Source organism: Triturus cristatus, chromosome 6 (genome assembly GCF_964204655.1).
Source record: "Triturus cristatus chromosome 6, aTriCri1.1, whole genome shotgun sequence".
Classification (NCBI taxonomy): domain Eukaryota; kingdom Metazoa; phylum Chordata; class Amphibia; order Caudata; family Salamandridae; genus Triturus; species Triturus cristatus.
Genome location: NC_140589.1, coordinates 1,227,697,199 through 1,227,715,159, shown reverse-complemented (window position 1 = coordinate 1,227,715,159; position 17,961 = coordinate 1,227,697,199). Strand labels below are relative to the sequence as shown.

General features: G+C 47.3%; 1 protein-coding gene across 1 annotated transcript in view; it reads left to right on the top strand.

The window, feature by feature from the left end:
- SYTL3 (synaptotagmin like 3) overlaps positions 1 to 17,961 on the top strand; it is a 523,043-nt gene that overhangs the window by 274,622 nt on the left and 230,460 nt on the right. Inside the window, exons 8-9 of the mRNA XM_085612149.1 lie at positions 13,570 to 13,694; positions 16,556 to 16,690. Coding sequence (XP_085468275.1) covers positions 13,570 to 13,694; positions 16,556 to 16,690 — 260 coding nt within the window. The remainder of the gene's footprint in view (positions 1 to 13,569; positions 13,695 to 16,555; positions 16,691 to 17,961) is intronic.

Below are 17,961 nucleotides of genomic sequence, written 5' to 3'. Positions count from 1 at the left end.
TGCGATGAGTTGAGAGGTTCCAAATCTGGAATATCACCAGTGGCTACAACCTCAGCGCCTATTGGACTCTCAGAGACCATCCTGGAATGCTGGTTCCTGGCACTTCGACACCATGCAAACTCAATTGACACCCAAAGATGAGGTAACCATTGTCCTTCCTGACTCAGAGTCTGCACCGAATAAGGCTGAACTTCTACCTCTTTAGACGCACCATTCCTTCACTCCATCTGTCGCCTCCACAATCTGATTTAGACAATGACTATGATGCAGGTGATGAAAGTGGCCAGCCATATCATGAAGAGAATTGGTATGATGACATACAGGAAGCTAATGACCTTGATACCTCTACTGAGTCAGTGTTCCTCTCACTCAGTAGCCCTGCCACTGAGGAGAGCCCTGATTACGCCAAAGTGATGTGTAGGGCGGCAAAAGTTCTTGACCTCCAGCTTCGCACTTTGGAGGTCAAGACCAGTGTCCTGACAGAAGTCCTCCAGCTGGGGCATTTATCTACTTAGCGCGTCTTGCCTTTTAATGAAGCACTTAGGGATACCCTGTTGAGAAGTGGGCCAAACCATGCTCTGGCCCCCGGTCAAAAGCCAGATCACCAGACACCACTGCGCTGCACCTGCTATCCTGAGTTTTTATCTTGGCAACCCACCTCTAAAAGCTTGATTGTCCAGGTGTCTAAAAGCAGGACAAACCCTAACACATTTCTAACTACTCTTCCCGATAGAGAGTAAAAACTGGTGGAAATATTTGGAAAGAGAGTCTTCTCGTCCACCTGTTTGTCTCTTAGATCAATCAGTGAATGCCAGCTATCTCCTGGGGCGCAATTCCCACACCCTTTAGGATTTGGTGGCTCAAGTCATCCTAGGTGTTCCTGAAGATCTCCAACCTTTCTTTGCCCAGGCTATACAGGACAGTTGTGACGTGGATAAGTTCACAATTCGTTGTGGCTTAGACACAACCGATTCCATTGGGTGTACCATTGGCACTATTGTTGCCATTTGGTGCCAGGTTGACTGCGTCCCACTGTTTTTACAGGCGTGTTCCAGTCATCCCTCATGGACATGCCCTTTGCCGGGACTTGCCTGTATGGGGCAAGGCAGATTCCACTCTAGAGTAGTTCAAGGAGTGTAGGACCATGGTACTAAACCTAGGCTTCTCTGCCCCACCACGTCAACTGCATTAGACCTATTGCTCCTTATGGGTCTTCGGCAGAGGCATCCTGTACCGCCAGCCCACCCATCCGAGAAGGTGCCTCGCAGTTTCGCTGTCAGCACTGTGGTGTTCACTGCCCCTATGGTCAAGAATAATGGGCCACCCAGTCCACTGTCCCTCTGCCAAAACCCTTTAGCGTGCATTTAAGGGAGTACTGCCACCCACTGGGAAGCAGGATCGGATGATTCTTGCCAGGTTGACAGGCCATAACATTGGACAGGTAGTTCCTGCAAATTTTGCAGAAGGGTAAACCCTACCCTTCCTTTTCATGTCACCGACCCTCTCCTAGCCCCCCCACCCATGACTGAAGGAGAACCATCTGTCCATTTGGCTAAAGGGGTTATCGAGGGGGTGCCGGAGGCAGAAGTTGGTCATGGTTTTTATTCCCGCTACTTTCTGGTGCCAAAAAAGAATGGAGGCCTTTGTCCTGTTTTAGACCTGCACCCTCTCAAAGCCTTCCTCCAGAACAAAAAAATCAAGATGCTCATGCTAGCCCAGATCTTGTCTGCCCTCGACCCTAGAGATTGGATTGTGGCATTGGGCATGCAGGATGCCTTTTTTCATATACCTGTCCTGCAGATCCATCGGCGCTACCTGCGGTTCGTAGTGGTGGGATTCTGTGAATTGGCCCCTATATTTAGAAAACAATAATATTTTTGTCAGAGTCCTGTGACAGTTGTGCTCCCACTTATCTCTACAGTGTAGGCTAGTGCTGGAGAAGGAAGAGGCCTCAACAAGAGACTGATCCACCAGTCTCCCTAAAAATCAGTACATGAGCATGGGAGATCAGGTCACCACTTAGGGTCACCAGTCCTTGGATGAGAGAGCAGAGTTGGGGCCGCAGAAGTGCAGTCAAGTGAAGGGTTTCAACCATTTGGCTAGGTAAACGAAGTATAGTCTCCCCAACAGAGAGCTTTGAACTTGTCCGTCTAAACAGATGACGGTCGGACTCTCATACTGTATCACATAATTCGTAATGTGCCTCACTGCTTACTGTTTTGCAACCCTCTGTGAGGTGAAATGAGACCCTCTAGACCAGAGATTCTTAACCATTTAACTTCTGTGGATTCCCAGTTATTCATTACTGCGATTTGGGGACCCTTATTGTATCATTACTAGAACCAATGGACCCCGGCCTAAGCAGTTTATAAGATTTGACCCTTAAAACAACACAAAAAAATACAAGAACAAGTATACATTAAACAAATACACAAATGTGGAAATATTTTATTTCATTCACTAAGAAATATAAAAAAAAACAAAGTTTTAAATTACATAGGAAGGTTTGATCTTTTAAAAAAATATATATTTTCAAACTTATTTTTATTCACATTTGATGTACACTTAGTAACATTTCATCAAATTTGACCCTGAAGCAACTTTTACAAAGTGTAGCCTACTAAGCTAGGTTGAGCCTCCACATATAACACCACCCCAGGCCTTTCCCTGCTTGGCACATAGAAATACAAGTACAGTTTCACATAGTGTAAAGGCATTGGGTATCGTATACAATGAAAACGTACACGCTCAACCCGTCTCTTCTTTTGCGACGAGTTTCAAGTTACATCCTTCCAACATGGAAGGTGCCCCGTAAATGAAAGAATAACCCTCCCCCTCCCAACAAACTAAGTAGATAGTGGTGGTGACAGGTGTGTAATGGATTCTACCTTCTAGTTGTGTGAGAGATGTGCCTCGTGATCTTGCATATGTATTACCAGCACTCTCTAGGTTTCTCTACTGGGGTGCACCTGTGGCTATGTCTTGTGTCCGCGGACATGGGAGTTAGAACTGAAAGAAGTGCATGTCTCTGATTGAGGGCGGGCAGACCGCCAGAGGTAGACCCTGTGTGAGATAGGTGACTAATGGTTCCCATTTATATTCAAAGTTTTTATAATCATCCCTGAAGATGTCCGTCATTCTCTCTAGACATAATATCTTCCAGAGCCAAGAGTGCCACATAGAGAGGGCGGGGGCCACTTTCTTCTTCCAGGCCGATTTCGGCAGCCCCTATACATGTCCACAGAATAGCCTTGTCTGCTCTGGTTTGATGTTCCAGTGATGGATCCTTGATGCCTAGGAGCACTCCCTCTATAGAGGTTGGTATGGGGTATCCCAGCATGTTTTTGATGTGTGCGAGTATCTCTTCCCAGAAAGTTTTGATTGTGGGACACTCTCACCATATATGTTGGAAGTCGCTGAGGAGACCACAACCTCTCCAACATATATCTGAGGTATTCGGAAATATCAGTTTAAGTTTGGTAGGGTAGAGGTACCAGTCCATCAGCGTTTTCAAGTGGGCTTCTCGCAAGTCTAGGGAGGGATTACATTTAGCAATGTCTGACCTCAACCCGGCCCATTCCTAATTAGATATGTCTCTCTGTACTACTCCTTACCACATAGCCATATATATAGGTCTCAGGGAGCTGGTCGTGGCAAGTAGGGAGCTATATAAAAAAGAGTTTACCCCCCTCACAAAGCCTACCTTTTGTACACATTTTTCAAATCTAGTTCTCGTGTGGCTGCATCTCGGCACTGAGGAGTGAGAGCCCAATTTTTGAGTTAAAGATAGTGGAAGTGCTCGTCTGGGTATAAGTGGAACTCCTTCCGGCAATTCTCAAATGTTAAAATACCGTAGTTGTGGAAGAGATCTGACAGCCTGAAGCAACTGTCCTCTTTCCACGCGTTAAAGGGGCCTTCACTGAGTGCTAATGGAAATGCCGGATTAAAGTGAATCGGTGTATATGGTGAGGGGAACATGGTCCATTCCTCTCCCCCAGCTATTGAGTCCCAGACCTTCAGGCTGGTGCGTGTGGGGGTGCTAATGTAAGCGTTGGCGGGTCTATCTAATTGGGCTTCCATATGAGGTCCCAGATTGTCCTCCGCGCAACAGCCCTATCCATAATCAGCCAATGCTTCTCTGATTCCCTTTTGGACCATACATTTTTTTATTTTATTATAAAAGATAAAGCAAGATGCTGGACTGTAGTAAATCACTTTGTCTTTTCTGCACCTAATGCATGCTTTATTTTTGTTGGTGCATCAATTGAGACCACCAGTCGTCCATAGTATATTCTGTTTGTTGTACTTGTGGTGCTCCCATAAATTAAGCTTGTGATACCAACTTTATTTTTAGCTTTCACATTCAAATTACTTCAGATTTACAGAAGATTTTGAAATTTTAAATGTTCATTTTAGTTCTTCATTTAAAGATACTCTACCAATCAACAAATAGAATTTAATTTAATAAACAGATGCAGAACCAGTGGAGAAACATAGCGGACTCCCTGGGGTCTGCGGACCACAGGTTAAGAACCACTGCCCTAGAAACTCAGCTTTGTAAGGTAGAGGATACCCTGTCCCAAAGGGGCGACATAAACGCAACATCAGGGCAACTGTGGTGTCTCAGGGAAGAGAGAATACTACTAAGGCTAGGAGAGAATGTGAATTAATGTGATTGCTTTTGTGTTGTGTGGGTGCAGTTCTCGTATATCACATGGCCATGGTGTTCATCCCCGATGTCACATTTACAAATTTTCCTCTTATTGCCAGCAAAGAAGGTCCCCTCTTATGAAGAAGGTAATTTTTGTTTAATGACCCTCAAAAAATGGCACACAGACATTTAGCTGTCTTTTCTGTTCTGAAAATGTGTGTAACATAAAAAACGACTCTTGACCTGTCCCTTGAAGTTGCATTACTTATACTATCTCCCTTACCCTGAATTGCAAACTTAGGTAGAATTTCCTCTCTGCTATATGGTTTGGCATTATGTGCTTACAGCAATAGATACCACAAAGCAGTGGGTGTGAGGGCAACAGAAGAAAAAGGGTGTGCATATGTTGATCATTTTCTTTTAAATGAATGATATATAGATATGCCTCATTCACATTCATTTTGGGTATTCCCAAATCTGGGTTGGCTTGTAGTATTTGGTCCATCAAGAAGTGTATCACTAGTTATCATGATGGGCATTATTCACCAAGGTAAACTTACACTTTCGGTGTACTTTTACCATTTTTTTGCTATTCACAAACTATGAATATAGTTTTATATATAGTGTCTTTACAAATGCGGAGAACTCCACACTCAAAAAGATAGGACAGTCTCTTTAGTGGTAAAGATACCACACATAAAAATAAACTTGTAGTTTGTGAATAGCAAAAACGTAGGGCACTTACACCAAAAGTGTACGTTTATCTTTGTAAATAAGGCCCTTTGTGTCTTGATGTTTTCCAGCTCAGCCTTAATGCCAACAAACTGAGCCTCAATGGATGACTTCTAGTATCATTGGCGAACAATCCCTAAGTGTCAGTAGCAGCATTGCCTCTAAAACAAGACCCATAAACATGCAAACATAAGTGTTTCTTATTTTTAAATACCCATTAATTACAAGGGTCCAAACTGACTATGAGGGCTGGCTCTGAGGGGTGGCTATCAGGGCTTGACTTTAACAGGAAGTGCGTGTAATAAGGATCCCATTGGGAGTGATTCTTCTACCCCATCATGTCACTTTAATATAATCAAGAGTAACTTGGTTGAACTCCACTTTTTCCTGCCTCAAACTGCTGGATCAGAAAATGTTGCCAGGTTTCCGAAACGATGATAATGAATTATCTGGACCTAATCTTTCCAATTTTGATAGTGACAGACTTTTGTGGCTGTCTTGAAAAAGGTCATTGGCTGATCTGCCAGGGCAAAACACGTTGTGTGTGTATGTGCCCAAGAAGTATAGATCTGGCCCTCATTACGAGTGACCAATTACAGGTGTGATAATAGTTATCACACACGGTAAAAGCACGGTAAAAGCGACATAGGGGTGTTTGGAATTTATTGCATGCGATAATTATTCCCAATATAAGTCCTGTCTACAGAATGGTACATACCTTGGATTTGATTGCTTACCGAACCAAAATCTGCTTGTCCGAGCATTTTTCCCTGGTAAATATCGGTATGTTTGGCATGGGGTGCGGATCCACACAAGTCAGAATTCTTTTATGCACAGTAACAAGAACTACCAGACATTCTGGAAATAAACGGGCCATTCGTTATGAGGTTTGTAATCTACAAGTGCTTAAAATTTGTTTTTGAAAATACAAAAGTGAAGTTGTAATAGGATACCATTCTTTTTATTAAATTCTACCTTTATATTACATGTGAGCCTACATGGTCATTATTTGAGCGAACCCTCTATAAAAAAGTTCCAAACTGCAAATGATGCCCAGGCGATACATTTAAGAAATGTCTTAGGGCCTGATTTAGGTCATAGTGGATGGGTTACTCTGTCACAACGGGTACGGATATCCTGTCCGCCGAAATATAAATTCCATTAGATCCTATGAGATTTGTATTTCGGTGGATGGGATATCCGTCATCGTTGTGACGGAGTAACCCATCCGCCAAGATCGAAATCAGTCCCTTAGTCTTTACAAACTGTTTTAATCTTTGTTAAGTTGATCATTTAAAAAGTGCCAATATAATAATATTAATGGCAGATTGTAAGAAAAGGCCCAACAAGCATATTTGAATAATCACTTGTAATAAACTGGAAAAAAGTGTGTTAGAAGTGGGCTCCCGCTCTTACGCTACCTGCCCTTTTACCTCTTAGTTTATTTCTGCCATCTTCATATCCCTGAACTCCTCTTGGTCCCATTTCTTCCATTACCTCAAGTCCTTCTGCTGTGCTTTCCATCACTCATACTGTTTGTTTGTTTTTTGATGCAAGACATTACCATCACTGCTCTGGGTGCATTTATGGAGCCTGAACACCATAGAAATCTGTAAGAACAAATACAATTAAAAAAAGAGCTTGTGGGGGGCGTGGCTAGCAGCCAGCCAAGATGGCCGCAGCCTGAAGGAGCTCCGAGGGTGAGGCCGACTCCCCTGGCATCCGTACATCCATCCGCTCAGCAAGCTGTCCCCTAATGCTATAGGCTGTGAACCTAAAGGTAGCGGCACCGTCTGAGGCGACTCTGGGGCTCCTGCGTGGACGGGAGCTCGATCGCCGCTAACCCGACATTTGCGGCCTGCGCCGCCGGCCGCGACCGGGGCCTCAATTTGGCTGGAGGCCGGGCGCGGTGCAGAGGGAGCCTAGGATCGGGTGGCTCAGTGAGGCGGCCGGATCCGAACATAGCGGTCGAGGCTCACCGCTACGCTGAGGCCCGGAGAGAGTGCCCCGCACTGTGACGCCGCACCGCAGGCATCGGGAGGCGGCCCCTGGCGGGGTGCTGGCACCGGCGCAACCCGGGGGAAGGAATATCGGCCTGCATCGCCGAGGTCTCAAGCGATTTAATCGCCGGCAGTGGAGGTCCTTCGCCCCTTGAGCGGGCGCCCTCGGGTGGGCCCCGTGAGTCGTGCTGTGCAGGCGGGGGCCTGGAGAGGTGAGGTGCAGCGGTGATCGAAACTTCTGAACCCCACTGATTTGAAGGTGAGCCGGTGGCCGGCCTGTCATCCAGGGAGGAGGTGCTGCCTGCTGGGGGCTCTGATATCGCTGCGTTTTTGATCTGTGTGGTGACCGGGGGTATCTATCCGGGGCCCCCCCACTCCCCCGCCTGCTTGGTGAGGCGCTGAGAAGATTCGAGACGGCGTCCACCTGCCCGGAAATGTCGGGGAAAGGGACTCGTGCGCACCAGCAAGGGAAACTGGACAAGTTCGCCTATACTAAAGACGCTGCCGCAATGTCGGAGAAAAATGGGAAAGCGGAAAAGGCCGGGGAGGAGGCTGGGGCGCCTAAAGTGACGCTGGAGGACATCATGGCAGCTCTCACCAAAGTGCAGACCACAGTGGGGTCCATCTCCACGGATGTGTCCCTGCTCAGAGCAGACCTCCAGAAAATGACGACCAGGGTCACGGAAGTGGAGCAAGTGACAACCGCTTCGACGAAAGACACTAATTTTCTGCTCCAAAAAGTGTCCCAGCTAGAGGCGGAAACCAAGTGAATGGCGGCAAAGATGGACGATCAGGAAGGGCGCTCCCGGCGCAATAACGTATGAATCACGGGAATTCCCAAAAGTGAAGGGAATCCCGCCATGGACCTGTATGTGGAAGAATTGATAAAAACCAAATTGCAGCCTAGGGGTCTTTCGTCTTTCTTCTCGGTGGAGCGCGCCCACAGAGTGCCTGGAGGTAGGCCCAAGGTTGGGGCACCCCCCCGGCCGGTACTGGCCCGTATATTCAATTTCCGCGACAGGGATGCCATTCTTCAAACGGCCCGGGTGGCGACGCCACTGCGTATACAGAACTCGACGGTGTCGTTCTTCCCGGACTTCAAGGCAGTGGTGGCGGCACGGCGGAGGAGCTTCTTGGAGGTCAAGAAAAGACTGAGAGCCCGGGAACTGCCCTACTCCATGATTTTTCCAGCGCGACTGCGGGTGGTGGCGGATGGTAAGACACCGGAGGAAGCACACGACTGGCTCGAGGGATGGCGGCAGGTGGGCAGCTCTGGGCGCTCGGACAGGCGGAGGAGGCGCACGGAGGGGACGGAGGACATCGGCGACCAGGATCGGGGAGAGGAGGACTCGGACCGGCTCTAGGATAAAGTAAAGCACCGCGCTGAGTGTTCCTTGTTGATCTCTAAAGGTGCCGAGAACTTGCTGACCTACGGGGGTAGACGTGCCTGCTCAGTTATACTTCAACGGGTGGACAGTTGAACTTTGGCAAAGGGGAAGTACTTGGTCTTCCTCGGACCGCCCGCTCCACTACACGCAAGTACTGTTCCGGGGATTGGGCTTTGAGCACTCTGCTGAGTTGGGGTGGCGGGCAGTTCGGAGTCTGTATGGCAGGGAGGCAGGAAGGGGGTGGGGGGGTAAGGGATCGTTCGAAGGTTTTGTTCGAAAGTTTATGTTAATGATGTCAAGGTTATTTCAACAAACAGTACAAGAGATGCTCCCCTGCGGTGGTCCTGTTGCAGGAGACCCATCTCATGGGCGCTGCTAGTAAAGCAATGGATAGGTGGGGGTACAAGATGGTAGCACTCTCTGAATTTTCCTCCGGTTCCCGTGGGGTGGGTATAATGGTGAAAAAACAGTCCCCACTAATCATACACAAAACCAAAACCGATGGTTCGGGGAGATTTGCAGCGATACATACCCAGTGGGAGGGGCGTCCCTTTTAATATTGTTTCTGTGTTACATTCCTCCTGCCCTGCATGCCACAGCACTTCCTGCGCTGAGCGGATTCCTGCTTGATCTGCCGGAGGGGGAGCTCATAATGGGCGGAGACTTTAATGCGGTTATAGACGATCTACTCGATCGCTATCCGGCACGGGTTGGTGGCAGGGGGACATCCCGCCTCGGGAGCTTCTTCGAAGCACTCGGGCTAATGGATATATGGAGGCTCCATCACCCAGCACAACACCAGTACACGTACCACTCTGGGGTGCATAATAGCTTGACTAGGATAGATTACTTCCTGGGTTCTGCGGGCGGTCTCCAGTATGTGGATAGTGTGGAAATTAGGCCCAGGGGCATATCGGATCACTCCCCGATATTACTACAATACACGCACTATCACCTGACCAGACGCCGTATTTACTCCATCCACCCGGGTTACCTCCAAGTCCCCGCAATCTGCAACACACTTGGGAAGGCTACGAGTCTCTACTTTAAAGAAAACACCTCTTCTGTTGACTCCCCAGCTGTCCTCTGGGAAGCATATAAAACAGTCCTGAGAGGACACGCTATTGCTTCCATTGCGGCGCACAAGCGCGAGCAGCATCTTGAGCTGCAGTCGCTAGAATTAGACCTTAACGCGGCAGAGGCACGACAGGCCGCAAACCCGACGCCTGGGACTTCCCGAGGTTTGCGGGTGGCGCAGGCGAAATACAAGGAGCACCTTGCGGAGCGCACCAGGCAGCGGTTGGAGGCCACGCGGCACAGAATCTATGATGTTGGGGACAAGACTGGGAAGCTGCTGGCATGGTTAGATAAAAGGGAAGGTGGTTCTAGGTGGATAGCGCGGCTCATCTCGGGGGGAGGTCAGGTAACAACTGACCCGCGTGACATAGTGAACATCCTTGCAGGACACTTTCAAGCGGTCCTCTATGACAGTGGAGGAGGCGCTGACATATGTTAAAGATCTGGATATGCCCAGATTGGCCCCTGAAGCAATGACGGCCCTGGAAGCCGATCTCACGGTGGATGAAATACAGGCTGCGGTGGGGGCGCTTCAGTCGGGTAAAGCGACAGGTCCGAATGGCATCCCGGTTGAGCTGTACAAGAGGATGGTGGGGACACTTGCCCCTCACTTGCTCAATATGTTCTCGGACAGTCTGCAGAGAGGCGAACTCCCGCCTGATCAGCGCACAGCCACCATTGTGGTCATACCAAAGCCAGGCAAGCTGGCGGATAAGTGTACTTCTTACCGCCCCATCTCGTTACTTAATGCAGAGGCAAAGATTCTGGCAAAGCTGCTGGCGACTCGGCTAACACCGCACCTATCCGAAATTATACATCTGGATCAGTCTGGCTTCATGCCCGGCAGAAGTACGTCCCATAACCTAAGGCGATTGCACGGCGCGCTAGCTCGGGCAGATCGTGTGGGGGAGCCAGCGGTGCTCCTATCATTGGATGCGCAGATGGCGTTCGACATGGTCGAATGGCCCTTTTTGTTTGCAGTCCTGCACCATCTGGGATTTGGGCCCAAATTTTGCGCCTGGATTCGGCTCTTATACACCAAGCCGGTGGCTCATGTTACAGCCAACGGGCATATGTCCGATGATTTCCCCCTGACGCGGGGCACACGCCAGGGTTGTCCCCTGTCGCCGTTGTTATTTGGCCTTGTGCTTGAGCCTCTGGCGGCATGGATACGTTGGGAACCCTCGATAAGGGGACTCAGGTGGTCAGATGGCTGGAAAGACAGAGTCCCGCTCTACGTGGATGATATACTGTTGTATCTGGCCTTCCCGCGATGCTCCATCCTAACACTACTCAATATCTGCAAAGTGTTTGGCAAGTCGTCAGGGTACACGATAAACTGGTCCAAATCTGTCATGTATGTGCTGCGCCGCCCTCCCCCGCAACTACCGGCAGATTGTCCCCTTAGGGTGGCGGAAGGATCATTTAAGTATCTGGGTATACACATCACAGAAGATCATGCTGAATTTTTCCAAAAGAATCTTCAGCCCCCACTGGACCGTCTCAAGCGGGATGTCCGTCACTGGGGTGCGCTGCCGCTGACCCTGTTGGGGAGAGCGGCGCTTTTTAAGATGATGGCCTTGCCTCGCTTCATCTACTTGCTGGAAAACACACCGTACCAAATACCGCCGGCGTATTTTCGTACAATTGCGGTGCAGGTGACTTGCCTTCTGTGGAATAACGGGCCGGCGCGTATTGCACAGTCCAAACTAACCCGCGGCTGGTACGACGGGGGGTTAGCACCGCCCGACATCCAACTTTACTATTGGGCGACACAGCTAAAGGTCATCAACCAATGGCTTCACGTCTCACAATCTGACCCAGCATTCAAAGCGGACAGAGACATACTGGGCACAAGGGGTATGCTATCGCCCTTGTATGACGGGAGGCTAAACCCAGACCTAATTGGCCCCCTGAGGCAGACCGTGGCCATATGGCATGCGGCCCAGGCTAGGCTGGGGTGGAGAGGAGTTTTGACCCAGCTCACACCTCTGTGGGATACGAAGCGGCTCGGGTGGCTTAGGCACAGCAAGGGCTTTGATAATTGGGACGACATCAGAATTTCCACGGTGGGCGACATGTGGCATAAGGGTGCAGTGGTCTCCTTCTCGCGCCTGCAACAACAATACAAGCTGGCGTCTTCGGAATGGTTCCGGTATACGCAAATCAAACACACGCTACTCTCAACACTAGAGTCTGGCGCTACAGTTCCGGAGGCGTCGCCAATGGAGGACAGGTGGCTCACAGATTATATGCCAAAGAAGGCCACATCACTCACGTACCGTAAGTTGATAAATAACCTGCCGGACCCTATGGGACCCCTGCGGGAGAAGTGGGCCAGCGATGTAGGGGAATTTGACGACCCGGAATGGAGGGAGGCACTGGCGTCCCCCCGGGAGGCGGGGATACCCTCTAGGCTTAGGTTGGTACAGCTCCGGATTTTGCATCGGTCATATTACACCAGGTACACACTACACAAAATAGGTAGGGCACCCCATCCATTCTGCCTGCGCGGCTGCGGGGAGGAGGGTACCTTCTACCACACCATATGGGAGTGCCCCATAATCCAAGAATACTGGAGGCGGCTGATGCGGACGCTGTCCCAGTCGGGGGGAGTGTCGCTGGTGCCGAGCCCAGGCGCTGCCTGCTAAACGTGTGGGAACCCAATGACCTTAGCCGGCAGGCTCAGAGCTGGGCTACGCTGGGGATCGTGCTAGCTAAGCGGAACATAGCTCAGAAATGGGGGGTGAGAGAGGCGCCGCTGCTGTCCGTATGGGGAAGGGACATGGATATGGCTATGCTGGCCGAGCGATCAGTATTCATCAGGCGGGGCTGTCCTCAAAAATGGAATAAAGTGTGGGGGCATGGAATAAATACAGAGGGGACATATGTGAACCACCACCAACGCAAGATGATGAAACCTCTGACGCGGACTGAGGAGAGGGACTTTATGGCGAACATGTGGGGTGTGGATGTCGGAACTGGAAAACTGTGCAGAAACACTACTGGAGGGTTGGATGTTGGGTCATGTGCGACACTATTATATGCTGGAAAACGAATATGTAATCAACGGCTAATGCAAAGTACTGTTTTGAACGAAAACAATAAAAAAAATTTTAAAAAGAGCTTGCTTCGAAAAGTCAACAAACAGGTTGACCATTAAATCTAAGGACCTCACTCTGAGCCCTTCGCTTATCCTGATTCGAGTCCAAATAGGAGGTAGTGCCTGGATCGGAATTACCACATATGTGGTATTACTACACCTTCTCCCTGGGCAAATAAATCTTGGCAAATATTTTGCCAAATTTGGTTTAATGGAAAACATGCCCCCCCTAAACCAAAAGGTCACGTACAGCAGGAAAATTATTTTGCGGAAAAAGTTTTCAAATTAAAGTTTTATCACCGAAACCTTTCATGGAGAGGTTTTGAACAGCTGACACATTTTACACGTATAAAGTCTCTTAGGAGGGCAAAAATTAAAATTTCGCGCAAGCCATGATGATATATATTCCGGGTTTCTTAGAAAGTTGCATCAAAATATAGACAGGCCCTTTCTATATCTGAGGCAAGAAAACCGAGCGGTTGCCTCACTAGGAATCCATGGATTGATGGTTTTATTGTAGAGCATTGTTATTTTGTCACCTATAGACTCGACCATGCTTTTCCTCAGAACACCTAATACAGCACAGCTCTACTTAACGCTGATGATTGTCTCTTGCAGAGATATCTAGGTCCCAGAATGACATGACGGATAGGTTTCATCTCACTGCGAACTATGGCCAGAATGCAGAGCGGCCGAGGGAGAGGCGAAGTCAGTCAGACACCGCCATCAGCATTTCAAGCAGGGTATGTTTTCACCTTAACATTTATTTCATGATGTCTGCCGTTTGGCACTGGTCGTCAGGATTCAGAGGCATATTCATCATTGTTGTTGCATCGCCCTTGTGCCACAGAAGGGGGCGCAAGAGCAACACAACAACAAAGTCAGATTTATCAAGCCATGCAAGGCCGTCTTGTGTGGCCCTGAGTAGCTTGATAAATCCAGAGTAACGCAACACAGTGCAAATTGCTCCGTTGCGTTACTCTGTCCCACGCATCCACCCATGGATTTTGGCGGATTCCCAGATTTACCATTACTGGTAGACCTTGGAATGCGTCAAAATGCTACACCTCCCCAGTTGAGGCATAACGAGGAGAAATATCTGTATTTCTCCGTGTTGTTTCCTCTTTCTATGTGTGCTGCATCCAAGTTGGCTTGCTGCGTTGCTCTGTGTGAAATTTGATAAATGTGCCCCAGGATGGCTACCACATTCCAGCTACTTATAGCCTCTGCTGTCAGTCCTGGGCCTTTGCATGCTAGCCTGATGCCTTCTGGGTGTTGTAGTCTTGTTTTGCGGCCATGTAAGTAATTAGACTAGCACACCTGTAATCAATGATTTGTAGGTGAAAAGTTCAGGTCTGGAGACAGTTCGAAATGACATGGAGTGAAGTGGTTATCATATTAAAGCCAAATCTTGTTTCATTAATGGAACACTGATCTTTATCAACAAAGTCCTTTGTTCTGAGGAGGCATTTTTTCAGGAATGCAACCACTTGGCATCTTAAAATATAACCTCACACTGTTAGCTAATCGGCTCGATCCCCTCGCCCCCAACTCTCCATTTTATATTAAATTGAACAATAATTGGATTGAAGTTCACTGGAGGAGAAATTGATCTTGTGCTCCATTGATGACAAAATGTACTTGTGTTCTGCGATTTACTGCTAGCTGATAGGCCCACTATTTACCCCTCCCCTGAAATTATTGATCCTGGGGCATCACTCACATCAAGGATTGGGCGGTTGCCATGGGCCCCCTCAGAAATGGGGAATTAGCAATATTGCTACTTATTCCTGCACATATACCCTGAGTCTGGGTAAAAAACCCTGCATCCCCTATGCTCTAGCAGGTCATGTAAGTTTAGTGGGGCTGCTAACCGCTGGTAGTACCTACCAGACCCTTCAAGATTAGCAGGGCTCCCATAATACACTCAGAGAGCCTTTCAAATCCATGTTTATCATTAACCGCCTTGTTTTAGGGGTTGTATATGCAGTACTGTAGTGTCAGACCCTCACACCAGTTCACAAGTCCCTGTTACCACCTGACTGCTTGTTATTCGCTCCAAACAGGGAAAGTGCAAACAGCCCTAATATGCTTCAAGGCGGCGTAGAATATAGAGTCACCCTAGACCCTGAGAGAGGAGGGAACCCATTAGAAGTGATATACCCATTGTCTACCCATGATCGAGAGGTGAGGGTCACGAGAGCCTGAGCACGCGAGACCTGATATATTTTCATGAATGACCGAGACATGTGCTCTGTGCGAGACCCCAGTCTCTGGATGGTCATGGTATGTGTACATTGATATAACATGACAAAATCCCTGTTGTGAAAATTGCCAACAAAAGATCTGTCAGCCTTACTTTATACATTTGGTATATTCATATTTAACACAATTTGTTCTGTGTGAGGGAAGCTGCATGGCTGCAAGAAAGACTTCTTATGGTGGAGTAAAGTAATAAACTTTAGCCCTGATTATGAGTGGCTACACCTTTCCTACCCCAGGACAATCTCTGGTTTGAGCAAGCGTTATACTTCTAAATTATGCTAAGTTTTCCAAATTGGGTAATTACCAAAGGGATTAAGTCTGAGCTCCTTGTTAAATTTCGGCAGGTTAAAAGTGCCAGAATTTAAAAGGGAAAAAAACAGAATGGCATTTACAGTAACTTGCAGATTTTGGTGCGGAAAACCCTTGATAAATTCTAAAATCTGGGGACAAGAATTTTATTTGGTGGCCTAGATTGCACCTAAACCCCTGATTACAAGTGGGGTGGCATATTCCTATATGTGCGGAAAGTTCTTTATCACACAAACCAGATTTCTGAATACCATAGCACTTACCGTGCCTCACGCAATTTCCTCTAATAAATTTCGGCAGGAAAAAGGCGAATAAATGTATCCTTTGAAAGTGATACATGCGGATGTCAGTGCTGAATACAGCATTTCACTGCAATTGATATGAGGCATTTACTGCACCCGATAAATATTTCACCCCCTGGTGTTGGTAAATATCAGGTATGGTGAATATCTCACCCAGTGCTTGATTTGTAAAATAATAAGTGCCAGGGCCCTGACCAGGAGGCCACTGAAGCTTGCACCACCCATTGCCCCGTCACCGCAGCCAATGACGGAGTCAAAACAACTACTAACCATCTCTCTCACCTGCAAGTGCGACAGTTCCGGTTATTCCAGGTCCCCAAAGCTAAAGGAATGGCTAGGGAGGCAGGTATTAGTATTTTTTATGTATATTGTATTCATAAACAACCGTTGTTCTGCTCATTACTAAAGTAGATGAGCAGTGCCACCATGTGGCAGAGTGTCATAAGTGTGGTGATGGCAACTAAGTGCCGGTGCCAAGTACCGGAAACCACCTGCTCAAATTAAGCACTGATCTCACCTCCATCCTACCCACTCGTAATTGGGGCCTAAATTCTTTCTAAACCCCATCTTTCCAAGATAATGTGTTGTTCATCAGGAACCTGTACTAATGCTCCTTGCTACACCCCAAATGCACCTACATCAGTGGAAATGGCTAAGCCCTGGAAGAAAGGGCCACTACACATTACCGATGAATGATTGCCTCATGTCTAATAACATACATATTGCAGATAGAGAAATCGCCACATCTCCTGCAGCTGGTCAACAGAGCTAAAGAAGAGGAGGCATTTGCACGGCGGCATTCCATTCAGGGTGGAGAATCCAAACCCAACATCCGCACCATATTTTCTGGAGGCGTGAAAAATGTAAGTTTGTTCACATCATTTAATTAAAAAAATTAAATAACAAATAAGCAATACCCTGATGTCCAATGTTATTTAGTTACCAAAGCAGTGCATTGATGGGGGAACTCGGTGGCTGTATTTACTACTAGCCTGCAAAAAAAGGTGTATAATGAATTGTGAAAGCACACAAAGGAGGCACGTGCTTGTTTGGTATTTGATTATATAAGAAAAAAAATTACCTATGCCTCTGGTGAGTTCGTGGCTAAAGAAGCTTCAAGCTCAAGATTTCAGGCTCAAGGTTTCAAATGGGATCTGTCTCCATTACTGCTAGCCGGTTTCAAATGGGATCTGTCTCCATTACTGCTAGCCTGGTTTCAAATGGAATCTGTCTCCATTACTGCTAGCCAAATGGGATCTGTCTCCATTACTGCTAGGCAAATGGGATCTGTCTCCAGATCCCATTTGAAACCTTGAGCCTGAAATCTTGAGCTTGAAGCTTCTTTAGCCACGAACTACTTTTAAAGAGAGTGAAGGATCGTTATTTGTTACAACACTTCCTCTGTGGGACCACGTTTTTGGCCCCCCTTCTTGAAATTAAAGATCTGCGGTTTAAAAATCGTCTTGGCCCCGCAATATTGAAAATCAGTTTGGCAACCACTGTGTGTTATACATTGCTGATGGTTACATGCAACCGGCATAATGCAGTCTGTTCGTGAGAAAGATTAATCCAGCCCTGATGAGAGTGCGGCAATTGATTTAACCGGCACTCGAAACGCGTCGGCAGATAAAGGAATTCAACTCCTTGGTTAAATATTACAAGGCAGACAAAGGAATCTAACTTCTTGGTTAAATATCACAAATATACTCCCTTGTGTCCCTGACATTTTTCACGTTGTTCACTTTCATTGTGTAAATATCAATGTGGTATTTCGTGTAGTTTATGATGTGCTCTTTTTGTGATCAAAGATATTAATTTGAAAAATAAAATAAATAAAAGGCATAAATCATTGCTTGGATAAACGTATTAATTTTCGTTTATCTTACTTCATACGAATAAGTGTTGAAGTCACCAGAGGCATAGGTAATTTTTTTTTCTTATATAGTATAACTAGCCCTACCTACCCTCTAATCCTTTGGGCTAAACCCCTCCGTTTTTGACAAATGTTTGGTATTTGAAGCATACACAGGCAGAAATGGGTTCTTATCACAACGCCTCTTCTAACAACAAACATATTTTGAGGTTAATTGTGGACAAATGGTAGAACTGATTTAGATTGCTATAATTTTTTTTA